Source organism: Notamacropus eugenii, chromosome 5 (assembly GCF_028372415.1).
Source record: "Notamacropus eugenii isolate mMacEug1 chromosome 5, mMacEug1.pri_v2, whole genome shotgun sequence".
Taxonomy (NCBI): Eukaryota; Metazoa; Chordata; class Mammalia; order Diprotodontia; family Macropodidae; genus Notamacropus; species Notamacropus eugenii.
The window spans coordinates 29,322,730-29,349,780 of NC_092876.1; the positions used below are offsets into that span (position 1 = coordinate 29,322,730).

Sequence of the window (27,051 nt, forward strand, 5' to 3'; positions counted from 1 at the left end):
TGCCCACCTCTTTTAGTCTCATTCTGCAGCTCCTAGACCATGAGGATTAGCCTTTCTCCTGCCTTTTAAAAGGTCCTGATTGTTCCCCTTCCCAGCTCTAGCATCCTGTCTTGGATCAGAAAGCCTCTAGGTGAAGGAAGCCCATGTGGACACCCTAGGGATCCTAAGACTTTGGGATGGTCAAGGGCCTTCTAAATAAGACATAGGCTTTTAGAGAAACCTAGAACATTTGATTCACAAGGTCATAGATGGAAAGTGGTGGGGGGCCTCAGGGTCATCTGCTCCAGTCCTTTTATTTTCCAGGAACCTGATTGTCCCAGGTCTCATGAAAAGTAAATGGCAGGGCTGGGCCTTGAACTCAGGTCTTCCATAGCCCAGCTCTCACATTTTGCACTGAATTCCCCTGAAGTCACCTGTAGCATCCCCTGTAGCATACGGCCTCTGATCTAATGCAATCAACACTTATTAAAGTACCGACTTCTACAATACCCTGCATCAGAGCTGGAAGGGACTTTATAATAGAGGGCCTGCTTCTTTCTTGTGCCAGGCACTGCTTTGGATGTCCAATGAGGTCAATTCCTCAGAATCTTTTTTTAATTCACTAGTGATGGAAATGCTCAATTTCAGTTCAGTAAATATACAAATAAATAGATGATTTTTTTCCCCATCAAACTTCATGGGCCCCTGAAATCTACCCACAGGGTCCAAGTAAAGAAGCCCAGCCTTATATAACCTAGAATGCCAAAGCTGATCTCATAAGTAGCAGCAGGAAATAAGTATATGCTTGGTGTCAGGAAAAACCAAGAGGTTAGATCTGTCCCCAAGTGGACAGATGGAGCAGATGACGGATGGCTGTTTGGTGGGATGTTACAGCAGGGAATTCCTTGCAGGTCCCTTCTAACTCTAAAATTCTACGATTTAGTGAAAGTGGAGTATCATCAACTGGGAGTGCCTTGAGCTAAGCACTCTATTTCTGTTTTTATAGGGAGGTAACCTAAGGTTTAGAGGAGGGGAGACACTTTCCCAAAGTCACATATCAAGTTGGGGGCAAAGCCAAAGAGGCATAAGGACAAGGTGTCATTCCTTCATTCAACAAACATTCCATGAATCAGGATTATGGGGTATCCAGGGCTCGATAAACTTGGTCTCTGTTCTTGGGGAGATAAGCCCTGGACAAACTATGCCTGATAAGGGCTCTACCAGGGCCCTGAAGGTCTTAGTCGGAGGATCTCTGAGTGGGAGGAGGCACTGGGTGATGGGAGGGCTTCTGAGTTACATTCGAGGAAAAGCTGCCCTCTGAGTCCTAGACAGAAAGAAAAAGGGATAGGGCCCAAGATTCACCTCTAGGACAGTCTTCCAGTCCTAGTGAGATCCCAGGCAAACATAGAAACTGGACCCATCTCCAAAGGTGACTCCCAGGTGAGCCGAGAAGATGGAAAAGGCCAAGGGGGAGCTAAGAACCAGAGTAGAGAGACTCCCTGGGCCTGGACTCTGGAGGCCTCCCATGCCAAGCTGAGGGGCTGATCAGGGTCTGAGACCAGGGGCCTGGGAGGAAAGAGCTCTGAATCTGCCTGGTAGCTTTGCCCGTCCTGGCTGCCTGTCAAGCCCTTATCCTGTTCTCCAGTGGTTAGAGAACGAGTGACTCATGGGGAAGCAATGGGGCAACCACACCCTGACTGGCACTGGTCAGCATGTTGGTGTCATTTTCCAGCTCTTCCTGTGGGGTGGAGAGTGTGTGAATGAGTGTGTGCAGACTCAGCATCAGAGGGTGGCCGAGAGGAGAGCAGACCTGCTCCCCTAGAATTCAAAGTGCTTTTGGGATGATTCTACTCATGTGAAAGTGGTAAGGATGATCCGGTGTTATGGTGAGGGGGGAAGGGGGAAGGGGAGGGAAATGGGCTGTTGAAATCTTCCTGAACTTCCTCTTTTACTCTCCTCTGTGTCCCACCTTCTGTCCAAATCTTTCCTGTTATCCCACTCCAGGGACAGCTCTCATTTGCATTTGGGGCCCCTCAGCCCAGGAACAGCTTAGCCCTAGCCCCAAACTGGTATCTAACTAGGAAACTCCCTAGAATGGAGAACTCCCCATCCATCCACCTGGGGCAGCAAGGTCTTCACTCTTCCTTGGAGTACCCTGCCCTGATTACTGGGAAGTTCTGCCCCATCTGAAGGTGGGGGACTTTAACTAGCTGTAACTTCCTCGCTGTGATGGCCCTTCAGATATCTGAAGAAATGTTTAGGGGTCAAACAGGCATTTGTCCTGGATAAGTATCCCCCATACCTTTGATATAACTTCATATGGCAAGGTGAAAGGTCAGCGTTGGGAGAAACTTTAGAACATGGAACGTGAGAGCTGGGAGGCGCCTTAGAACAGGGATTGTCCGAGCTGAGAGGGGCATTAGAAGGAGAAATACTGAATTACAAGCTTTGGCCTAGATCACATTGGGGAACTGGTGGCTTTGTAAACTTTTGTTCTACTATCCTATCATCTCCATCCTGGTCTCACTCATCTCAGGGCATCCTAGATTATCTTTCCTAAAGTGTGGTACCCAGAACTAAAAACAATTCTCCAGGTAGACCCTGTCCTTCTCAATGGATACTTTATTGCTATTTTTAAAAATTCAACTTCATTTTATTTTCAACTCCTCATTTTCTCCCTTGCCCTCCATCCCATTCCCCATTGAGAAAACAAGGAAAAACAAAACTTGTTACCAACATGTGTGATCATACAAGACAAATCCTCATGCTGGTCATGTTTCTAAATCTATATATGTCTCAGCCTTCATCCTGAATCCATCACCTCTCCATCAGGAGGTGGGTAGGATGTTTCATCATGAGTTCTCTCAAATTGAAACTCTATCTCAATTAAGGCTATTCAAGTTTGCAGTAGCTTTTTCACCTGTGACACCACACTACTTGTTCTTATCAAGGTTATGGTCCCACTAAGACTACTAAGACTCCCAAGTCTTTTTCATACAATGGCTGCCTAGATACATCTCTGCTATCCTACCTTAGGAACCCAAGAACAGGTTTTCACATTCAGGGACGGACTCCAGCCCCAGTTTTCTGTTTCCAAACCCAGTGCTCTCTAGATGCTAATTCCTCTGTTATATCTTGGTCTCACTGGCTCAGATTCTGGTTCTGTGCCTGAATGATTTTGGAGAGATCCCTTTCTCTTTGCCAGACTCCAGCTTTTCCCTCTGTAAAACAAGGATCTTACACTTGACAAGTCTCTGAGAGAGTCATTCCAGTGGCACCAGTCTGTGGCTCTCAGTTCCTTTCACCCAATCTTTGAACTCTTCCTTCCAGCATTGCAATTTCGTACATCCTTTATGTCTTCATCCAAGGCCAGATGGACCTTCATAGGGATGATTCAGAGGGAAATCATCTGAGGTAATTAGATCAGGTGACCTCTAAGGTCCATCTACATCTGAGATCCTATGATTCTAGTAGATTCCCAATGCAGTTCTGTGTCTTATTTGCTAGACTCTAAAGTAGCTTCCCTATTGCTTTCATCTTCTTCCCCAGGGCCCCTTGGGTGCTATGCACATGACTGAAATGGAGAACTCTTCAATAAGCTATGATTATGAGGATTACAGCCTGACTCCTGACCTGCGTGTAGACTGTGAGCCAGGTGGCTCTTGTGTCTCCATGGACCCCCTTCAGATCTCTCCACTGCTTCTCTATGCTGCAGTTTTCCTAGTGGGTGTGCCAGGAAATGTGATTGTGGCCTGGGTAACGGGGAACACAGCACATCGATCAACCCCCTCCATCTGGTTCTTGAACTTGGCTGTGGCTGACCTGCTCTGCTGTCTATCCCTGCCCCTGCTGGCTGTGCCAATCATCCGTCAAGGTGACTGGCCCTTTGGCTCAGCGGCCTGCCGCTTTCTGCCCTCAGTCATTCTGCTCAACATGTATGCCAGTGTCTTGCTCTTGGCTGGTGCCAGCGTTGAACGATGTCTGGTTGTGATTTGGTCAAATAGGGCCCAAGACTGTCTGTGGCCAGCATGGGCAGGTTGTGGAGTTGCCTGGGTGCTGGCACTGCTGCTCACTCTCTCCTCAGTGCTGACCCGACGACTTCACAAGGAATACTTCCCAGAACGCTATGAGTGTGTGGTAGACTATGGTGGATCCCATGAGGTTGAAGGGGCTGTGGTTGGCATCCGTTTCATTGGTGGCTTTCTTGGACCATTGGGGGTTGTGGCTGGTTGCCACGGAGTCCTGCTGGTTCATCTGAGAGGGAAGTCAAAGCCCCAGATCCTGCGCCTGTTGACCTTGGTTGTGGTTGGTTTCTTTCTCTGTTGGGCGCCTTACCATGTGGTAGGGCTGGTGCTAGCTGCTGCAGCCCCTCACTCAGAGCTCCTGACCAGTGCTCTCCAGGTTGAGCCCCTCGTTATAGGCTTAGCCTTGGTCAATAGCTGTCTCAACCCCACCCTATTCCTGGTCTTAGGCCGGGCTGGGCTCCAGAGATCCCTATGGGCTGCCTGTCGCCTGGCTCTGGGTGAGGACACGGAAGAGGAGGATGCTGATGGACCTGGAAGTAACAAGTCTACTAGTGAAGCAGTGGTCTCAGAGACAGTCTAGATTAAGGAGGAGCTTGGTTTGAATCTTCTCTGAATGGCCTTGGACAAGTTCCCATCACCTCTCAGTTTTCCCATCTATGAAATGAGAGGTTTGCAGCAAGTGACCAAGCTGCACATACTCAATGAGTTCAAGGATACATGAAAAGGACCCAAATGCACAAAAATATCAATATACCTATGTGTTAGCAATTTTTGTTGTAGCAAAGAACTGGTGACAAATTAGGTACATATCAATTGGGGAATGACTGAACCAGTCATGCTGTAGGACTGCAATGGGACTTTATTGCACAATAAGAAATGAGGAACGTGACAGATTCAGAGTCATATGTGAACTGAGGTGAGCTGAGTCAAGAGAACAAATTGCAGAATGTCCAGAACAGTAGTTTGAGGTCAGAAAGACCTCAGAACTCTGACCAAAGCAGGGACCCATGGTGACTCCAAAAGACAGAATGAAATAAACCTTGTGTGAGGGGGCGAAGAGAAAGTAGATGGTATTTGAAATGGAGAGAAAACCAAAAAAGTTACGGATGCTATACCTATCTATGGGCTCACTCTCTCAACTCAAACTGTACTAGTAAGGCAGGTCCCCAGCTGATGGCTACCATTTCTCCTTTCCTGTTTCTAGGCATAGGTAATCTTGAAGAGTTGTGGCTTCTAATAACAGCCCCATCAGGTGTGTCCCTCTTAATATCACGTAACTAGTGAATATCTCCCCAATATCAATTAACAAATTAACATCAATTAGCTTTTACAAATGGATATTTACTGAGAAACAAGGACTGAAGCAGAACTACATCCCTTTATTCTCCCCATCTCAAGGGTCCATATGCAGCTAGGTGGAACAGCGAATAGAGGCCTGGAGTCAGGAAGATCTGAGTTCAAATTTGGTCTCAGATACTTACACCAGCTTTGTGACCCTGGGTAAGGCACTCAACTTTTGTTTGCTCCAGTTTTCTCAACTGTACGATGAGGATAACAAGAGTGCTTACCTCCCAGGGTTGTAGTAAGGATAAAATGAAGTAACATTAATAAAAATAAAGTGGCTGTCACATAGTAGGCATTATAAATATATATGTATTCTTTTTGGTAAATTTTTTATTCATTTTAAACTTCAATACAAAATGAGAATCTAAAAAAAGAACATTTCCATGTACATGGCGGAACATAAGAGAGGATTCAATATAAAATAACAAATTTCCATTTCAAGAAAACCTATATAATTAATATCACACTTTGTTTCCAAAGCTACCTAGCTTTTCTTTGCTTCCTTCTATGTTTTCTTTTGTTCTTTGCTGTGCACTTTTTGCTTCATTTCCCCCTTTCCCTCCCCAAGAAAGCTACAGTTAAACATAGATATCCATATATCTATATTTGTGGGTATGTGTACATATATAGAGATATACAACACATGCACACACATATATGTATCACACACATATATGTTAGACCATACTATGCATATTTCCACTTGTCATCTCTTTCTCTGGAGGTGTTTTGCATCTTCCTTCATAGGTCCAAGTTTTTTCTAAATCAACCATCTCATCATTTCCTACAGCACAGCATTATTCCAATACAATCACGTCTTATCTGAGACCTTGTCTATGAAAGTTTCCCCCTCAATTTTCTGCATTCCTCCTATTCTTGGCTATGTTGGTTTTGTTTATACAAGAAAATTTTAATTTAAAATAATTGAAATTATCCATTTTACTCTCACCTTGTAATATAGTTTAATGTATGTTCCTGCTAATTCTTTTTTCTTTACATCTTTTTTGAAATTCCTGACTTTTTGTTGTTCCGAGTGAACTTTGTTATTATTTTTTCTAATTCAGTAAGATACTTTTGTACTTTTTTAGTAATTTAATTGGTATGGCATTGAATAGGTCATTCAACTGACATAAAATTGTCATTTTTTTATATTGACTTTACCTACCCATGAACAATAAATATTTCTCCAGTTATTTAGATCTGACTATATTTGTATAAAAAGTGTTTTATGTTTATGTTTGTATAGTTCCTGTGTCTGTTTTGGCATGTATACTCTCAGTTATTTTATACTGTCTATTTATTTTAAATGGTCTAGAACACTATTGTATAATTTTGGTGACACATAGTGTAATTTCTGTATTTTTCTCTTTTAATTATATTTGGTTTAGCTTTAACTTTGTCTGATATCATGATTATTACCCTTGCTTTTTTACATAATAAATTCTACTCCAGCCTTTTTTATTCTATCTTTGTGTGTATTTGCTTATTTTTATTGTGCTTCCTGAAAACAGCATATTGTTGAATTCAAAATTTTCATCTGCTGTTCATTTCCATTTCATGGGCAAATTCATCCCATTTATATTCTAAGCTATAATTACTTGCTGTGTATTTCCCTCCTCCCTATTTTTCCTTGCTATGCTTCTCACCCTATTTACCCTATCCGTCCTCACTCCTCTAATTTACTTCTACCTGCTACCTTGTCTTCCTATTCTTTAACTTACTCAACCCTCTAAGAGTCCCTCTTATCCTCACCCCCATCCCCTTGCCCTTATTTCTTTCTGAATTTAGAAGACTTTTATACCCTTCTAGAAATATAGGTTGATCCCTCTTTAACCCATTTTCGATGAGAGTAAAATTCCAGCACTACCTGCCCTCCTCCTGCTTGCTTCTTCTGTATCAATTTTTCCTTTTATGCCTGTTTGAATGAGATAATTACTCTTTACTTTATCTTGTCCTATACAGTTTTACTTTTTTTTTAGAATCACCCCATCATATATCGCTCAGTCCAAACTTTTCTTTCAAATTATCCTGATGACAATCATAAGGGTATTGATAACATTTTCACATATAAGAAGTAAACAATTTGACCTTATTGAATAATTATTTCTGCTTTGCCTTCTCATTCTAGAACTTCAGGGCAATTTTCCTTGATAATTTCTTGTAATATTGTATAAAGATTTTTTATCCTAATTTCCAAGTAGTTTGACTATTTTATATTATTTCTCCTCAATCTGTTCTCTAGATCAGTTGTTTTTCTGATGGGCTGTTTCATTTTTTCTTCTATTTTTTCATTCTTTTGATTTTGTTTTATTATTTCTTGATGTCTTATAACAGCATTAACTTCCTCTTGCCCACATGTAGTTTTCAATGAATTATTTTCTTCCTTAAGTTTTTGAATCTCTATTTCCACAGGGTAGGCTTTTTTTTTCATAATTTTCTTGATTTTCTTGGACTGTTTTTATTTTTTTTTCTATTTTTCTTCAATCTCTTTTATTTGATTTTTAAAGTCTTTTTAAAGTTCTTCCAAGAACTCTTTTTGGGCTTGGGACCATTTGATGTTTCTTACTGAAAAAGGAGTGATCTTTTTTTTACCTCTGTTATCTTCCTCTGAATATGAACTCAGATCTTTTCTATGCCCATAGTAATTCTCTATGTTTGGCTTCTTTCTCTTTTGTTTGCTCATTTCTATCTTTATTTTGTTTCTGCAGCTATAGTTATAATCGAGTTTTAATGATGAAGTGTGGGGAATAATACCCCAAGCATCAAGGATCCTCGAGTCCTTCTTACTGTTATTTTCTGAGGTCTGTCCCAGGGCCCAACCTTGCACTCTTCTCTCCACCCCTAAGCCAGATTAGGTCCCCAGCTATGTCCTAGCTCCAGTGGCTACAAAGTACAACTCTTCTCTCTTCCTTGGAAGTTAAACCAGGGACTCTGCTGTCCTGAAAATGTCTTCAGCCAGCAGGGTCCCAGCCCCTCTGCTACTGTCTTCACCAGGTGTGTGCATTAGCTCCTTCTCCCCCAACAGCTGAAGCCCAGGACCTCGAGGTCATCTAATCAGCACAGCTGAGCTTCATGTCCCTCCACAGTGGAAGGTCTTTCAGTCTTCTACTCAGCCTTCAGACCCTCACACTGTCAGTGAGGTGAAAGTTCCTGAGACTGTCTGCCCCCACGGCATGTTGTTTGTTGATTCTTCAGAGTCATCTGGAGGTGTTTGCAACGTCCTCTGCTGGAGGAAGTCCAGTCTTTCCTGGGGTCTTAGGTTGTCTTGTGTTTATTTCTGCTGCTCTACATTCACCCTGGGATGATGTTCTGTCTTTTTTGGAGGAGGAAATTTGGGAAGCCAAAAATTTTCTGACCTACTCTGCCATCTTCCCCAAATTCGCCTAATAGGTACTATATGTACACACACACACACACACACACACACACACATACACACACACAAATGCTCATTCTTTTCCTTTTTGTCTGTTCTATGAAATATGGAAAAGGGCCCCTACCTTGTACATACCTAGAAACAAGCCCACCACGCCTCCATGTCAGCTTGGATTAGGCATGGGATATTGGATCTGCTCTAAGGAGTGGACTCTAAGTCCTCTTATTATGTAATATTTTAGTCCTTGAATTTAAGTTCACTGCAAATAGTTACTAAACAAGTTCATGTGGTTGTACTGATGTTCATCATTAAGTTTTCAATAAAACATCTAATTTTATAACATTAAATAAAGGGGCTTGGCTTAGTGATCCCTTCCCCAATCCAAATTCTAAAATTTTTTGATTCTAACTAGGAATCGAGCTCTCTTTCTTACCCCTGGGAAGCCAGAAGGTGGAGATGAGGAGGGAGAAAATTCCAAGTATGGAGGAGAGTCAATGAAAACACTAGGAGTTGGAAGATGGAGTGTTGTGTTGGAGGAATGCCCCCAGGGTCACTGGATGGAAGAGTGTGCAGTTGGGGTGAGAAGGTGTAAGGTGTAAGAAGCCTGGAAAGATAGGAACTGTACCTGGAATTTCACGATAGAGGGAACTCAGATAAGGAAGTTCCCTCTGCCAATATAAGTCAGCATCTTCTGTGCAATTTACAGTCTTAGAGAATTGCCTAAACTTGAATGACAAATCAATCAATAAGCATTTATTAAGTACCTACTTAATACCAGATACTGTGGTAAGCAGTATTGATATGAAAACAAACCATACTGTCCCCAGTGAGCTCACATTCACTTTAATGTCTCTCACCATTCAGTGGAGAGCTCTTGGCCTTCCAAAAAGTAGTTGCCAATTAAAGTTTGTTGAATGACTGACTGAATGTCCACTGCCCCCTACCAGGTGGACAGTTTCCCAAGAGTAAGGCCTTTCCATCATGGAGAGGAGGACCTCATAAGTGCCCTTCTTCCCAGATAGATGAATAGTCAATCCATCAAAAATCATTCATTAGAGGCCTTCTGTGTGCCAGATGGCAGCTAGGTGGTGCTGCAGTGGATAGAATGCTGGGCCTGGACTCAGGAAGACTCATGTTCCTGAGTTCAAATTGGACCTCAGACATTTCCTAGCTGTGTGACCCTGGGCAAGTCACTTAACCATGCTTGCCTCCATTCCTTATCTGTAAAATGAGCCCAAGAAGGACATGACAAATCACTCCAATATCTTTGCCAAGGAAATCCCAAATGGGATCACGGAAAGTCAAACACACTGACAAATGACTGAATGATAACATGCCAGGTGTGCTAAAAGTCAGATGCAAAGAAAGGCAAAAATATTTTACCTGACCTCAAGGAGGGGTGGGGGTAGTAGACTCAAGGAGAGTGGTCTGGGAGAAGACTTCTTTTGTTGTTTTTTTAAAGGAATTGTGAATGTTTATTCCATCTATATCTATATATCTATGTCTATACACATACATCCTGTTCTTCAAAAGAAACCAGATACTTTAGGCTAGAAAGCTCTAAGTACAAAACTTTGGTGCATCTGTATAGATAGTTGCTAAGGGTTTTAAATTGAATATTATCCCTGTTTAAAAAAAAAACCTAAAGGTCATAACTCTAAACTTTTATATCTTGTTATATAGCTATCCATGTATAACAATATGATTATGAAGAAATACAGACTGTCCAAACCAAATCTACTAAAACAAAAATCATTATAAATATGTGTGTGTGTGTGTTATTTTTGTTTGGGTATATATACACACATATATCCTTCCTAAGGCAGAGATGGGCAAGCATGCTGTCTGAGGGCTTCTGAGATACACCTTCCAAAGGGATCCAAGGCACAGAATTCACTCTGTGAACATGCAAGTTCTAGAACTGGTGTGTCTAACAGCCTTCAAGGATTCTGCTTCATAACTTTGTTATAAAACTCAATGTAATGAGATGGGTGCCTCCTAATTTACAAAACCACAAGATCTATAAACATTTTGGCAGTAGACAGAAAAAACAAACCGTTTTACACCTGTCTCTTGTATTGGCTTTTAAAAATAAAGAAGATTTTTTGAAGAAAGTGGGTCTGGAGTGGCTCCATCCTTTCCCCCATCACCCTTCTCGTCGCTTCTTTGCCCCTCAGCACCTGGCTACTCCCTCCCTCCGCATCCACTCAGGCACATGGACATCTGAGGAGGCAGTCTGTCATTACGCCAGTCAAAAGGCATTTACCAAGCTCCTGCTATATTCCAGGCACCGTGCTCAGCACGAGGGGAGACAAAGAAAGTCCCTGTCCTCGAGTCTCCTGCGGGAGACCACATGCTGACAACTGTATCCAGACAAGCTCCACACAGGATACATTGTCGGTGGTCCACCAGGGGAAGTGGCCAGCGTCCAGGGGTGATCCGGGAAGGCTCCCCCTAGAAAGGGAGTTGTCAGCTGGGACCTGAAGGGAGCCAGGAGGCGGAGTTGGGGAGGGGGGTACTGGGGGGCACAGCTCTGACATGGTGTCACAAGGATGCTTCCAGGCTATTAGTGATCAATACACATTCATCGATCCCCACGTTGGGTTGTGAGCCCTTGCGGGGCATGCGCTATCTCTTCTTTCTGTCTCCCCAGCGCTCAGCTGGCTGGCACACAGTAAGCGCTTAATAAATGCTGATGGGGGAACGCACACTCTATTATACATTATTATCACTGCTGCCTAGCTCTTACGGAGCCCTCTACAAACATTACGTCATTGGATCCTAGGCCAACCCCGGGAGGGAGGGACTAGGGTTCTCCCCATTTTACAGAGGAGGAAGGGGAACAGGGGCGCGCTTCGTGACTCGTCCAGGGGCGCAGTCCGGGGAACCAAGGGCGGTGCCCCTGAACTCGGCCGGCGGACTCCCGAGCTTAGCTCCTATAGGGCGCCGGCGTTGGCCCCTCCCCTCAGCTCCCCGCTGGCCCCGCCCCCGGACTGCGAGGCTCCTCCTCCTTCCTGGCACTCGGCGGGGGCGGGGCCTGCGGCTCGCGCAGGCGCAGTAAGGCGGGCGTCGCGCGTGGCCGGAAGTGGGAGCGTGAGGGCTGATTGGAGAGGTGCTGGTAGGCGGGCGGGGGGGCAGGAGGGGTTGGGGTGGCCCCCAGTCCGCGTCTCTTCCTTGGGGGTCCCCAGTGCTCCCTCGGACGGAGGCGGCGCTACTAGGGGAGGAGGCTAGGCGCGCCTCAGGCCCCCGCCGTCCAGAGGGGAAACTGAGGTTGAGCTCGCGTGGGAGGGCGGGGGTGTGGGGGCGTCCTCCCTCAGGCCTCAGTTTCCTCACCCGGGGCGTGGCGGCTCCGTGTCCGCTCCGGAAGTCAGTACAGGACACAACCGACAGGCTCCCAGGTTCCTCTTGTACAGAGGGGGAAAGTGAGGCGGGGGAGGGGAGGCGACCTGGCCAGGGGCAGGATTGGAACCCAGATCCCGCGGCCCCAGAGGCAGGGCCCTTCCCTTTGACCCGCTTCTCCCGCCATCGTAAGCCTGGTGGGGGGCGGTGGCTGGTTTTGCCCCTTCTCTGGATCTGCACACAGCAGGCACCTAATCAGTGATCCTGGGGGGAGTTACTGTGACCCCCTCCCCCGGGCGGCTGGGTCAGGGCCGAGAAGACCCGAGTTCAAATCCAACCCCCCATGCTTACCAGCGGGCTGTGTGAACCTGGGCAAGTCGCCTAACCTCAGTTTCCTCACCTGTAAAATGGGCCTAGTGACAGGCCCCACGTGCAGGCCTTCAGGGGAGGCTGTAGATGGGGAGACTGAGGCAGACAGCCCCCTGCTGACCTGGGGGGCGGCTGGGCCCTGCATTTGGGGCTTGGCCAGGGCCCTGCAGCTGGGCGGTGTACATCTCATACAGTAGGCACTTAATAAGCACATCTGGGTTGCATTCGTGATAGGCTGTCTTCAGTGGCTGCTGGATGCACTCTTTCTGAACTCTGGCCAGGTGCCAGCTCTTTATGCTTCAGTTTTCTCATCTGAGAAATGGGATTGGTCACCCCTGTCCCCCCAGGGTCCAGTGAGGATTCAGCGAGATCCTGTTTGTAGGATGTAGATGTGGCCTGTGCTCAGGAGGTCAAGCTTGGGAGAGGATCCCGGGGGGATCCCACCCAGGACTGTTGTAGAGGACAGTCCTTGGCTTTGATGGGCCTTTCCAGACTCCCAGGCATTCTAGTTGTAAGGTCACTTTTTACCCCTGCAGACATTCACCGGCCCAGGGTGACTCCTGACCCCATGGCCCCAGCCCTGCTGTCTGAGGACAGATCTAGAGTGGGCTCCAGCGGGTTGCTGTGCAGCAGAGCCCTGCTATCTCCCCAAAAAAGGAAAAGAGCAGGTGGTGTCCTCTGCTGAGCCAGGTCAGCGTGGCTGATGGACAAGCCCACTTCTGAGGGCTATGGGCTGCTAGCCTGTTCCTGAGGCCCAGAGGACTGAGAGAGCCCGAGGTATGGTGTCTGGAGCCATGTCCTCATCCAAACGGACTGAGGGCAGGGACTGCCAGCGGCCTGAGAGCTCCGGCCGGTGGGACTGGGGCTGCCCAGAGACCCGGAGCCGACTGGAGGAGGTTTTCTTTGGGGACAAGGACATCATCCGCCGGGGTTCCGAGGACTGCCGCAAGTTCTGGGCCTTTTTTGAACGCCTGCAGACCTTCCAGAAGCCTAAGCTGGTCCCAGAGACTAAGCGACCAGCCGAGGGACCCAGATGCCCAGCCCTGGCTGACCTCCCTGCCACCTATGACCCACGCTACCGCATCAATCTGGCCTTGCTGAGTAGTGAGGGTGAACGGAGCCGGGGAGCCCACAACCAGCTGCCCCGTGACCGGCTGGCGGAGTTCCGCCGGGCAGTCCTGCACTACCTGGACTTTGGGCAGAAGCAGTCTTTTGGGAAGCTGACCAAGCTGCAGCGGGAGCGGGCGGCCCTGCCCATGGCCCAGTATCAGAGGCATCTGCTGCAGGCACTCAAGGAGCACCAGGTAGTGATCGTGGCCGGCGACACTGGCTGTGGCAAGTCCACCCAGGTGCCCCAGTACCTGCTGGCTGCCGGCTTCAGCCATGTGGCCTGCACCCAGCCACGGAGAATCGCGTGCATCTCTCTGGCTAAGCGCGTCAGCTTTGAGAGCCTCAGCCAGTACGGATCCCAGGTAAGCCTGGGGCTGGCGAGCAGGAAGAGTCAGGGTCAGGACAGGCCATCTCTGACCCTGAGTCTCAGTTTGCTCACCTGTAAAATGGGCATGAATGTGCTGGTCCTCCCCAGGGCCATCCACCTGAGCGGGGTGGGGTTGGGGGGGGGTTACATGCTGGGGCGGGTCCAGCACTGGAGTTAGGAAGCCCTGAGTTCAAATCCTACTCCAGACACTTCCTGCCTGAGTGGCCCTAGGTAAGTCACTGCCCCCTCAAGCCGGCTATCCCCCTCTTCCATCCCAAATCTTGACCTCCCTGACTTCCTTCAAGGCCCAGCTGAAGTCTCTCCTCCTACAGGAAGCCTCCCTTAGCCCCTCAGAGCCTAGCACCTTCCCCCTGGTAAGGGTCTCCTTTGTGTCCTGGTTCAAGCCATCTCTGCCATAGGACCCTGAGCTCCTGAGGACCGGACTGGTTGGTGTCAGCCTTTCTGTCAGCTCGTAGCTCAGTGCCAGGCACATGGGAGGCATTTGATCAGTGCTTTGTCAATTGCCTGCCTCATCTGTGAGATGAGGAATGGCCTAGTTGTAGAGGCTGGATGAATCCAGACATGAGGAGGCCTTGAAGCCCAGCCTGTCTTACCAGCAGCCACGCCAAAACGGGCAGAAAGTGTGGCTGGTGTTGGGGCAAGGGTTTAATTCACCTGTTGGAATGACGGAGCCTACAAGACTCTTCCCCACTCCTCAGGACCCTCGTTGTAGATGCTGAATGACAGGGCAGGAGAGAGGGCTGAGGGAGGTCACTAAGTGACTGGGGAGGCTCAGGTGAACATGGGGGCACTGCAGACCACAGGAGGCCCTGGGGCCAGTGGGGGCAGGGATAGAGCAGTGCCTGGACCCCTGCCAGTCCTCCTTCCCTGTTGGCCCTCTCCACAGGTGGGCTACCAGATCCGCTTTGAGAGCACGCGGTCACCAGCCACCAAGATCGTGTTCCTGACGGAGGGCCTCCTGCTCCGCCAGATCCAGCGTGAGCCGGCCCTGCCCCAGTACCAAGTGCTCATCGTGGACGAGGTCCATGAGCGCCACCTCCACAGTGACTTCCTTTTGGGTGTCCTCCGGCGGCTGCTACCTGCCCGCCCAGACCTCAAGCTCATCCTCATGTCAGCTACCATCAACATCAGCCTTTTCTCCAGCTACTTTAGCCACGCACCAGTGGTGCAGGTGCCCGGGAGGCTGTTCCCCATCACGGTCAGTGCCCGAGCCAGGTGGGGCTAGCCCTTCTCTTGCCCTGTTGTGGGGACACACTGGGGTAACAGGGCAGTGACTCCCTCCCTCCCAGGAAGGCTGTTACCTTCCAAGATTTGGGACAAGGGTCAACCTGGGGGGTAGGAGCAGCACCCCTACAGATCCGGGGGTGTTGGACACCCAGTAAGTCCCTTACAGCACTGTCTCAGTTTCCCCAGAGGTAAGATAGGTGGACAAGATGGTATCTAAGGCTCCTCCATTTCTAGTGTACCCCAAATCTGACATTTTGGAGTGAGGGCTTTAGAAAGGATGTGCCCCACTTGCCCAGACAGTGGGAAGGCAGTCATCTGCTGGAGTAGGTGTGGTTGGAAAGGCTGTCCTGCTAGGGCCTGGAGCTTTGGATTCGAGGCTCTGGTCTGCCCCTAGGGCTCAGGTCCCTTTTCCTGGAGCCTCAATTTCCTTGCTGGTTGAGTAGTGGTGACAGATGCTGGAGAGGCAGCTTGTTGCGTGGAGTGCTGGCGTCAGTCAGGGACCTTGGTGTTCAAGTCCTGGCCCCAGCTCCCATCGGGTGTGTGTGGTCAGTGGTCCCTCTGGAGACAAGAGCCAGTCCCTAGGATCTCTTGGCCTCCCTGTGCTTTGGTTTCCAAATCTGTAAAAGGAGGGCTTCTCTGGTCTTGCCCACCTTGTGATCTCCGATCCCCAGGTGCCAACACCTGGGGTGTGACTGGGCCTGTCTTGTCCTCCCAGGTTATCTACCAGCCCATACCAAAGGAGGAGGTGCCAACGTCCAAGGCGGAAAAGTTGGACCCACGGCCATTCTTACGTGTGCTGCAGGCCATCGACCACAAGTACCCACCAGAGGAGCGCGGCGACCTGCTGGTGTTCCTCAGTGGCATGGCGGAGATTAGCACAGTGCTCGAGGCCTTCCAGCCGTATGCTACTCACACCAAGCGCTGGGTGGTGCTCCCCCTACACAGTGCCCTCTCCATCGCAGACCAGGACAAGGTGCCCATGGAGGGGGCACACAGGACTCCAAGTTACTCTTTCTGTCTCTCGATATCTCTGGTGCATTTTAGTTAGGGGGATGATGAGCAGGAGAAATTGATCCAGGGGCCAAGTGTGGCAGTGCAGGTGCTGTGGAGGCTGGAGGGAGCGCTAAACCTGCTCTCTCACTCTTCTTGCCCCCTGCCCCCAGGTGTTTGATGTGGCTCCTCCTGGGGTACGAAAATGTATCCTGTCCACCAACATTGCAGAGACCTCAGTGACCATCGATGGTGTCCGATTCGTGCTGGATTCTGGTGAGCATCCTCACCCTCCTTCTCCTGGAAGCCACATGCCGTGCAGGGTCCTGTGGCCCCAGCCCAGGAGAGCCTTCTGTGTCCTCCGTGAGTCTCAGGCAGCACCCCTCATCCGCCTTCAGGGCTGCCTTCAGATCAGTCCCTGGCTGAATGCTGGGGCTTCTGCAGCTGCAGCCACAGGGGCCTGGAGCAGGAGACAGCAGGGCATGCCACAGAGATGTGCACGTTCAGATCCCTCCGATGCTGGGTGGTTGGGGGAGTCACTTGGTCCTGGTTTTCTCATCCATAAAATGGGCAGTGAAGACTCCTTTATCACAGAGGAGAGAGGGAGGGCATTCCTGGCAGAGGTGACCAGACACACAGAGCTCCGGCTGCACCCCTCCATACACCCACCACATCCAGGAAGGCCAGCTTGACCACCTCCAGTCCACAGCACTGGCCTCTCCTTTCTTTGAAGTTTGACCACACAGTCAGCTTGAAGCTAGACCTTTGGGGCTTGAGGGGACCTCAGATACCCCCCTTGTTTTCTAGAGGCCTAGATAGGGGAAGGGTCTTAGCCAAGGTCCCTCTGTGAATGAGGAGATCCTAGACTATCAGAGTTAGGGCTTTTAGAGACTGTCCATTCTAGCGCTCTCATTCTGCATATGAGGTGCGTGAGACAAGGCCTTTGCTGAGGTCACATGGTCAGTCGATGGCTGAGCTGGCCTTTGGAGCCAGGGCTCTGGCCTCTTACGTAGCACAGAGCTGGGCACATGGTAGTGCCCCGTGGGTGCTGTGGCTTCAGTGGGTGGATTGAGAGACTCTCTTGTGCCCTCCAGGTAAAGTGAAGGAGATGAGCTTTGACCCCAAAGCCAAGCTACAGCGACTCCAGGAGTTCTGGATCAGCCGGGCCAGCGCTGAGCAGCGGAAGGGCCGTGCTGGCCGCACAGGGCCCGGGGTGTGCTACCGCCTCTACGCCGAGTCTGACTATGATGACTTTGCCCCTTATCCTGTCCCAGAGATCCAGAGAGTGGCCCTGGATGCTCTGGTACTACAGGTAAGTGCAAGGTCAGTGGCCATCCTGGATGGAGGAGATAGGAGAATTTTGAGTCTGGAGTTCTGGATTCTAATCTCCCTTCTGTGCTGGCCTCACTGTGTGACCCTAGCTAGGCAGGTCTCTTCCTTTCACCTTAGCCTCAGTTTTCTCATCAGTAAAATGGGAACAGACATATTCCTTGTACTTCCTATTCCCGGGGCTCCAATGAGGAAAGCATTGGGTGAGAAATATAAGCAGCCTCCTTTGGGGGAGTTGAGAAGGGAGCACTTGTCACGCTGGTGGCTGTGAACAGAGAGCTGGTTTAAGGGATCCTGAGTTCAGATCCTGCTTTAGATACCTTCAACCTGTGTGACCCCGGACAAGTCCCTTCTCTACCTGCCTCAGTTTCCTCATGGCCTCAGGGGTCCCATCCTGCTCTGAATCTATGATCCTGTGAGCTGAGCTGGGCCTTGAAGGGAGGGAGGGTTCCTGGAGGCAATGGTGAGGATGGAGGGCATGGGAGGTCTAGAGGACAGCCTGTGCAAATGCGGGGAGGGGGGAAATGGCAACCATGTATGGGGACCAATTTGGATGTAAAGAGCCTGAGGGGGAGGGGAACCCAACCAGTTATTGCTTCTTAGTTGGGGCCAGTTCAGGCTGTGCTCCCTCCCCCAGTCCAGCTGCTGGCGCACCTGTAATTGTGTTGTTAAGCTTAGTTACTTTTCTCTGTTGCTCTCTTGGTGTGCACCCAAATCCCTGAAATATCATTGTTTGAATGGAAAAGAACCCAATGGCACCTGGCGATAACACCGTGATCTTGTCTGATTCTTGATTCAGTGTATACATGTTGTGTGTATAAACACATGCGTTGTTTAGGCAGTCGGTCATGTCCTGCTCTTTGTGACCCCCTTTGGGGTTTTCTTGGCAGACATACTGGAGTGGGTTGCCATGTCTTCTTCCAGCTCATTTTATACATGAGGAAACTGAGGCACACAGGGTGAAGTGACCTGCCCAGGGTCACTCAGCTAGTAAGTGTCTGAGGCTGGATTTGAGCACACTGAGATGTGTCATCCTGACTCCAGGCCCAGCACTCTGTGCACTCTGGTGCCCCCTTGTGGCACACAGACCCATGTACACACATGTCCATTTTCCCCTTCCACAGCTGTCTCTTTTCAGGGGCCAGCCCTCCCTCTCCTTGGGGCTACCTGACATTTCTCTTTTATCCCTGAGCGTCATAGGGGGTAGAGATGCGGGCATGTCAGAGCCAGACTCTCAGAGAAGCTGGCGGCGAGGGGGTTGCCCGGCCTGTTCCGTGACCAGCAGGCTCGCCTGCCCTGTCAGGCCAGCTGGGGACTCTGGTGTCTTTGCCCAAAGGGGCTTTCCCTGCTCTCCCAGCTTGAGGAGCCCTCCAGAGCATGTTGCCCTGGGAGGGGCGCAGCTCAGGGGTCCCAGCACACTTTTGGCCTGTGGCTCCTGGGCAAAGGGATGTGGCCAGTGGGGGTCTGACAGCATCCTCGTGGAGGCTGGCTTCTCAGCCTCAAACACTTCAAGGATGGGCCTGTCCCTGCAACAATCCCAGACCTTCATGTGCAGGAAGCCTTGGGCCCCTTCCAAGAGCTCCCTGTCCCCAGGGTTCCCTCCAGAGCCTGCCAGGGCCTGAAGGATGCTGAGGACACACATTACAAGGATCCTGGGGATCCTCGTTACAGCTTCCCTCTGGTGCCATTCCTGTTCCCTTGGGAGCATGGCGGGGAGAGGGGCGCATCTCTTTCCAGAAGCAGCCTTCTCTGATGGTCTTGTTTGAGGTTTGAGCCTCATGCTGTGACTTTGGGCAGGGTCCTGCCCACTCTGGGCTAAGGCTCCCAGGCCTTTCCTGCTGAGAGTCCTTCATCTATGATTTAGATGAAGAGTATGGAGCTGGGAGACCCCCGTAGCTTCCCCTTCATAGAGCCCCCACCTGCTGCGAGCCTGGAGACAGCCATCAGCTACCTGCGGGACCAGGGTGCTCTGGATGCCTCGGAGCACCTCACACCCATAGGAAACCTGCTTTCTCAGCTTCCTGTGGACGTGGTGATAGGTAAAGACACATTTGGGGGGTGTGGGAGGAGTGCCAGGACATGTGGAGGCTTTTACTCAAGGAGGGGCAGATTTTTCAGCCAGGGGAAGGGAAGGCTGAGGATGAGTTACTGAGGGGTGGAGGGTGGAGCTCAAATCCTGGCTGTGCCCCTGACCACTGGGGTGATGTGGGGCAAGGTTCTGTCTTTCTCTGCAACTAGATGACCTAAGCTCTCTGTTTTGTGACTCCTTGTCTTGTGGAGAGAGCCCTGGGTTTGGACTTGGCTAAACTGACTTTGAATGCCTGGCTTGACCTTCGGCTCCAACAGTCCTGTACCTATGTGACCCCGAGTACATCCGAGACTCAGTTCTCCCTCGATGCCACTCACCTTGCAGGGCCTGTGGAAGCTTTAGTCAGTCAGCAAGTATTTATTAAATGCCTACTGTTTGCCAGGCACTGTGCTAAGCCCTGGAGATAAAGTGTCAGAAGACAGTCCTTTCCTCAAGGAGCTTACCATCTGATGGGGGAATCAACATGGAAACAAACACATAGACATCAAACTATGTACAGGATAAATAATAAGTAATTACTGGAAGACACTAGAATGAAGAGGGGTTGGGGAAGACTTGCTGTAAAAGAGGATATTTTAGTTGGGGGGTCAGTAGTCAGAGCAGAGAAGGGACAGAGCTCCATTCAGGGGGCAGGCAGAGTGAATGCCTGGAGCTGGAAGATGGAGGGTCTTGTTTGTGCAATAGCCAGGAGGCCAATGTCACTAGATCAAAGAGGACATGATGGAGAAGTGAGGTGTGAGAAGGCTGGAAAGGTAGGAGGGAGGGGGCAGGTGAGGAAGGGCTTTGAAGGCCAAATAGAACATTTTTGTATTTGCTCCTGACGGCAATAGAGAGCCCCTGGAGTTTATGGAGTTAGGGGATGACATGATCAGACCTGCACTTTAGGACAATCCCTTTGGTGGCTGAATGAGGGTGGATTGGAGTGGGGAAAGACTTGAGGCCTGCAGAGGCCCCAGCAGCTACTGCAGTGATCTGGCATGAGGGGATGAGGGCCTGCACCAGGGTAGGGGCCAGATCACTGGGGAGACCTGCAGAAGTGAGGGACAGCTGGCCTTGATAACAGCTTAGATGTGCCTGTGGGTGAGAGATAGTGAGAAGTCTAGGATCATTCCTAGGTTGGGAACCTGAGGAACTGGAACTGGGAGGATGATAAGGAAGGTTTAGGGGGAAAGAGAAAGAGTTCTGTTGTGGACATGCTGAATTTGAGATGTCCATGAGACATTTAGTTTGTGATGTCTTATAGTAGCTGGGAATGCAAAATAGAAGGTCAGCAGAGAGGGTGGGGCAGGAAAGGTAGATCTGGGAATCATTAGCATGGAACTCGTCATTAATTCCCCAGGAGCTGATGAGACCCCCAGGGAAAGAGGCCCAGGCCAGAGCACTGGGGTCCCCTAGGGTGAGAGGGCAGGATCCTGCCAAGGAGATGGAGAAGGAGTGGTCAGAGAGGGAGGAGGAGAGTCACCTGGATGTGGTGGCCAGGGGCAGGCTTGGAGTCAGGGAGGCCTGGCCAGGTCCAGCATCCTTTGCACTTGGCCTCCCCAAAACCCCAGGCACTCTGAGACTGAAAGGCACAGAGAAGGCACCAGCCATCACTGTTGGCACAAGGGGCTTCCTTCCCTGATGACATCATACGTCAGGCCCCAGCTCTGGCCATGCTTTGGGGTGCACCGGGGACGGTCGAGGGAGGGAGAAGGAAGGTGCCCTCAGAGAGCGAGGGCCTGTGGACACTGAGGGCCTGGGGGCACTGAGACCCAGATCCTTTCTCCTGCCAACCTCCATCTTTCACTTCTTCAGTAAGCCAGACCTCGCCCTGCCCACTGGGGCATTCTAGTGGTCTCATCCTGTACAGGGAAGATCCTGATCCTCGGCTGCCTCTTTGACCTGGTGGAGCCTGTGCTGACCATGGCAGCAGCCCTGAGTGTCCAGTCCCCCTTTGTACGCAGTGCTCAAAGCAACCTGGAGTGTGGGACAGCCCGGAAGCCCCTGGAGAGTGATCATGGGGACCCCTTCACCCTGCTCAATGCCTTCAATGCCTGGGTGCAGGTAAGGCTGTGGTCACGTAGGCAGCTGCCCTTTCTGTCTCCATGCAGCCCACCTGCTGCTCAGCCTGGCCCTCAGCTGGGGAAAGTGGCCTCTCCTGGGATGTGGGGGGCCTGTACTCTGTCCCTCCTTTGGGCCCAGTGCTGGGACCCTGGGGGACGGAACTCGATGCTGAACCCCCTGGGCCCTCTCCTTCACCCAGGTGAAATCGGACCGGAGCGCTAACTCCAGGAAGTGGTGCCGCCGCCGAGGCCTCGAGGAGCATCGCATGTATGAGATCGCCAACCTGCGCCAGCAGTTCCAGGTCAGGGCCAGGCCTGTTCCTCTGGCGCCTGCCTGCCATCCCCAGAAAGGACAGAGCAGGTGCCCATTGCACTAGGGGTCCAGCTGTGGCCTCAGCTACAGTCCTGGGCCTTGGGGCAGAGAGAAATGCAGGAGACCCTGGAGAGGACCCTGCCTCAGCCTGGCCCTGTGATCTCTAGCATCCTCCTTTCTGGGATGTATTTTATCCCCTCTAAAGTCACAAGTTCTGAGTTCAGAGGGTCCTTTCATTGTGTGTGGGGGACCCAGTCCAGAGGATTAGCACTCAAGAGGGACTTCACAGGATGAGGTGATGGGGACATTGGTGATAAGGAAGGGCCCAGCTGGGTGCAGCTGATGGGTGTGGAGGGGAGGCTGGGGGGCTGGCCCCACCATCAGCACCCCAGGCTGTGGGCTGAGGAGCAGCCGGGGGCCCTAGGGATCCTGCCTTCAAGAGCCCTTCTCTGGAGAAGTACACAGGGCCTGCCCTGAGCCCATGCCGGGGGACAAGGAACAGGCCCTAGTCAGGGGTGAGTGCACGGGGTACACTTGTGAAATCCTTGTCCTCTGGCCTTTCCTGGAGCAGGGGCTGTTGAAGGACCATGGGCTGCTGGCTGAGGCCAAGCCATCACCAGGAGACAGCTACAGTCGCCAGCAGCGGCACCGCCGGCGTCAAGAGCTGTACCAGCTGAAGCGCCAGCATGAGGAGGGCGAAGGCCGAAAGCGGAAGGTTCTGCGGCTGGAGGCCCTGGAAGGTGGCTCCTCCAGTGAGGAGGATGCAGAGGTGTCCGGCTCACAGGCTAGGGATGGTGCGCGCCGTGTGGATATCCAGGTGGGCACCCTGGGCTGCCACTTCTATCTGCCTTTCCCTGGGGCTTGGGTCCCATCCTTGCCTCTCCGCCTTCCCTACTCACCATGGCTCAGAGGGTCCCAAGCCAACCCATGGCTGTCTCCCCAGTAGCCTTGCTGCCATTTCCTTCCCAGGATGTCAAGTTCAAACTTCGCCATGATGTGGACCAGCTGCACGCTGCTGCCAGCTCTGCCCAGGACCTGTCCCAGGACCAGCTGGCCCTGCTGAAGCTCATGCTGGGCCGAGGCCTCTATCCCCAACTAGCTGCTCCTGACCAGTTCAACAGCTGCCGCAAGGACTCGGATCAGGTATGTGCCCCCGCCTCCAGCCCAGGCCGTCGGCCCGAGGCTTGGCAGCTAGGCCTGGCCTCGTCTGCTCCTCAAGGTCCTTCTCCTGTGCCTTAGTTGTTTCATATGTAAAATGGGGCCCAGCCCTGCCACTCACATGTGACCTGGGGTGAGTCTCTTCCTCCCTAGACCTCAGTTCCTTAAAGTCTGGGTCAAAGGGCAGAATCCCCACATCATCATTCCTGTTTCTGTGACTGTATAGCTCTCCTCCATGTGTCTCTGGGTTGTGGGGAGGGTGTGGATATTAACCCCATTTTATAGAAGAGAAGACTGAGGGTCAGAGGCCACACAGCAGGTCAGGCTTAGCCCTGGAGCTGGTGCCCAGGCCCAGGCCGGGCTCCCCTGGGTGGAGCCAGAGCCTGAGCTCCTCTGCCATCTTTCAGTTCTTTCACACCCAGAGCAAGCAGGGGGCTGTGCTTCATCCCACCTGTGTGTTCGCCAGCAATCCAGACCTGCTGCAGGGAAGCCAGGCTGAGGCCCAGGACAAGAGCCGGGGTGAGTAAGTGGCCAGGGAGGCAGCCAGATTGGGCCCCCCTATATGTGATGGGACCTAGAGGCGATGACCCTTCTAGGGCTGCTCTGAACATCACCTGCTTGTGTGGAAGAGCCTTTAAAGGCATCAAGTCTAGCTGCCCCAGAGGGGTCCCAGAGCTAGGTAGTGTCTGAGGAGGGATCTGAACCTGGGACTTTCTGACTCTATACACTACACCATGCTGCCTTGGCTGATGGTGTCGAGACTTGTCTCGTGCTGTGGGGCCCTCTGGAGACATAAGACGTGTCCCTGGCCCCTTTCAGATCGAAGAGATGGAATAAGCAGCCGGCACCAGCTCCTGGCCTTTGTCTCTCTCCTGGAGACCAACAAGCCATACCTAGTGAACTGTGTGCGTCTGCCGGCACTGCAGGTGAGTCTAGGCTGGAGACTCCCACCCCCTCCTCACCTCCTGGCCCCCTCCTCGCCTCCCAGCTCCCTTCCCCCTCCTCACCTCCCGGCCACCCCCCTTACTCCCGGCCCCCCCCTCACCTCCTGGCCCCCTCCTTGCCTCCCGGGCCTCTCTGCCCTGATGCTCCTCTTTGGCCAGAGGGCAGCTGCAAATTTGCCTCATCCTCCCTGCCCGAGACCTGGCTGTTCTCTCGTCATTCCCCATATAGCGTTCTCCTCCCTTCCTCAGGTAAAGTCTTAAAAAATGTCTCCTCTCTTTGTCTCCATTTCCTCCTCTGTCAGTCGCTTCCCAGCTTCATTCCCCATTAATTATCCCCCTTCACACACACTGCCCTTCAGCCAGACTGACCTTCTTGCTGTTGCTCACAGGCTCCCCTCCATCTCCCATCCTTGGTGCCTTTGCCCAGGCTGTACCCTCCTCCTGGAGCACCCTCCCTCCTCTCCTCCACCTCTTACCTCAGGCCCCTGATGCCCTTGGCTGCTGGTGCTTCCCCCAAATCACCTTGTGCCTCATTAGATTGTACATTCTCTCCCCATGAGGGCAGCCCCTTATTTGCTTTACTGGTACCCAGCACATAGTAGGGATGCAATCAGTATGTGGTAGGAGGTTGGCTGCCTGAGCTGCTGGCATAGTTCCTGCTACACAAGCCAGCTTGCCCCCTAGAGATGTGTCAGTATGTTGCCTTCCCCAAGTGTGGATTGGGGCTGAGGGGTGTGGGGAGTTTACCAGGTGCTTTCCCTCTCTCGTCTCATCTGATGCTTCCAGCAGACCCAGAGCGTGAGGGCTGGCCCACCCTTCTTAGAAAAGGGGAAACTGAGTCTGAGAGGTAGCAGGAGCCAGAGGCGGGCCTGACTCCAAGCCTTGTCCCATTATCTTTACCCTGCACTGGAGGCAGACTTTGGGCCCCCATGGGAAGAAGGAATGTGCGTCCCCTTCACCCTTCCCTTTTCACTTCCCTTTGACAGACCCTCCTGCTTTTTAGCCGTAGCCTGGACACTAGTGGCGATTGCTCCCGCCTGGTGGCAGATGGCTGGCTGCAGCTCCAGCTGGAGGGCAGCGAGGGAGCCATGCAGATGTTGTCTGCTGCCCTGCGCCTTCGGGCCCGCTGGGAAGAGGCCCTGGACCGGCAGCTGGCCCGCCAGGCCCAGCCACGAGGCGAGGACGGGGCAGCGATGACTCCCAAGTCAGAGAGGAAAGCGGCGGCGGCATTGGGCTGGGACCTGCTGGACTTCATGAGATCCAAGGTCTCCTAGCCCAGAGCCCACCTGAGCTGGGGGGTGAGGGGGAGAGACACCTTAGGATTTAGAGAGAAATGGGGAGGCATGTCCTCGGGTCAAACACTTGACTGCCCAGGACCAGGGTTGGGGCAGCTGTGGGTGAGCCAAGGGGGCCTGGCATGCTAAGCTTGCCCAGACAGGAAGCCCAAGGAGCTAGGTTCTGGGCCGGCCTCTGCACCTGCCTTCTCCCTCTGGGACCTGGGGCAGCTCCAGGTAGTCTGAGAGTCCCATCTCGCAGGGTGTGGGATGCCCTGACTTGGGCCCACCATTCCTCTGCTCCCTCTCCCGCCATGGGCCTTTGGGCATAATTTCAGGTGGCATCAGCTGGGTACCTGATGGTGTCTGTGCTGCTTCCTGTTCATTCTCTGGGGTCAGCATGGCTGGGATAGAGCCTGAGGCAGGGTTGGGGGTGCCAGGGCAGAAGGGGGAGCTCCGAGGGTTGGAGGTGGGGCCAGGCTAGGGATGGAGTGGGTCCTGGCTGGAGGGATTGACCCTCACACTGTCCCCCCAGGTGTCCTACAGCATTCACAGACTGACCGCCCTGGAGGCTCAGAACCTCTATGTGGGACCCCAGACCATCACAGCTGCCCCTCAGCTCCCAGGCCTGTTTGGGGAGGCAGCCTTGATCCCCCATGATACCAAGGGTGGCTACATTGTCACAAGCTTCCTTACCTACAACTGTCTCATGGTGAGTGGGGGGGGGGGCATGAGTGACTGAGAGATGGGCAAGGACACACTCCAAGCACATAGCTGGTGCCACGGCTAGAGATGGGCCTGAACTTCCCCAACCCCAGTGAGCATGAAGGGCCCTGGCTGGAGTCAGAGAGGGTAGGGAGAAAATTCTTGGGATAACATCACTCTGGGACGTTTGGAGCAGTGGGTCCTGGTGGGCAGGAGGTGCCCTGGGCCCTAGGATCTGACACAGGTGCTGGTGTCCTCAGAGTGACGCAGATTTGTACAGTGACTGCCTGCGGACCTTCTGGTCTTGCCCTCACTGTGGCCTCTACATGCCCTTCACCCCCCTGGAACGGATGAGCCACGAGAACAGCTGCCAGGAGGCTCCTGATGAGGATGCCCATGGTGAGCAGGAGGGCAGGGGATGTCCAGGAGCTGGGGGCTTGGGCCTCCAGGGCCAGTTTTCTGCCCTGGCTTTGGGGCCACCAGCACATGGTTCTTAGCCGCCCTCCTTTCCCTTGCAGAGGCCGAGGAAGAGGCTGATTCTGGCCGCCAGGCGTCCACTCTGCGGCGGGCCTACCGCTGTGAGGTCTGCCAGAAGGATTTGCTGCTTACGCCCACAGAGATCCTCCGGCACCGCAGACTGCACGTGTGAGCCCCTGGGGGCCTGCCAGCTCACACTCTGGGGGTCCACACGTGCAGGGTGGCCATGCTGGGGGTCAGGTTTGTGCTCTGAATAAAGCCAGCCTCCACCATCTTTTCTGTCTACATCTCTTTTATGCTGTGGCTGGGCCAGATTCCCAGGAAGAACCCAAGAGGCCCCATGCTCTAGCCCTGGCCTTCGAGCCATGACCCTCCATTGCCTTCGAGGTCTGGAGTCACCTTGCTTTGTGTTCCTGGCTGGACCCTGGCCTTGGTCTCCTGGTCACTTTGGGTGCTGGGCCAGGAGGATACCCTGTCCTTTCCTCTCTGTGTCCCAGGAGCATCAGGGGCATCGCACAAGACAAGCTCTGTCAGTGAGGAGAAATGTGGCCAGACAGTCTCTCCTGTCAGTGT

At 51.9% G+C, this 27,051-nt stretch overlaps 2 protein-coding genes across 3 annotated transcripts; both read left to right on the forward strand.

Moving 5' to 3' along the window:
- Positions 1-525: 525 nt before the first annotated feature.
- Positions 526-6,814, forward strand: C5AR2 (complement C5a receptor 2). The gene is made up of 2 exons (XM_072608123.1): positions 526-1,843; positions 3,529-6,814. The coding sequence occupies exon 2, from the start codon at positions 3,544-3,546 to the stop codon at positions 4,582-4,584; it is 1,041 nt and encodes a 346-aa protein (XP_072464224.1). The 5' UTR covers positions 526-1,843; positions 3,529-3,543; the 3' UTR covers positions 4,585-6,814.
- A 4,942-nt stretch (positions 6,815-11,756) lies between these two features.
- DHX34 (DExH-box helicase 34) lies at positions 11,757-26,752 on the forward strand. 2 transcript variants are annotated; one of them, XM_072608124.1, is made up of 17 exons: positions 11,757-11,842; positions 12,969-13,904; positions 14,817-15,128; positions 15,873-16,130; positions 16,321-16,423; positions 17,242-17,459; positions 19,341-19,515; positions 21,415-21,608; positions 21,808-21,909; positions 22,492-22,737; positions 22,890-23,063; positions 23,486-23,597; positions 23,898-24,004; positions 25,009-25,287; positions 25,832-26,008; positions 26,262-26,400; positions 26,520-26,752. In XM_072608124.1, exons 2-17 carry the CDS (start codon positions 13,212-13,214, stop codon positions 26,648-26,650), a joined length of 3,420 nt encoding a protein of 1,139 aa, XP_072464225.1. In that variant the 5' UTR covers positions 11,757-11,842; positions 12,969-13,211; the 3' UTR covers positions 26,651-26,752. The 2 variants fall into 2 exon arrangements, with proteins under 2 accessions (XP_072464225.1, XP_072464226.1); XM_072608125.1 differs by having other exon boundaries at positions 11,772-11,836.
- Positions 26,753-27,051: the final 299 nt, after the last annotated feature.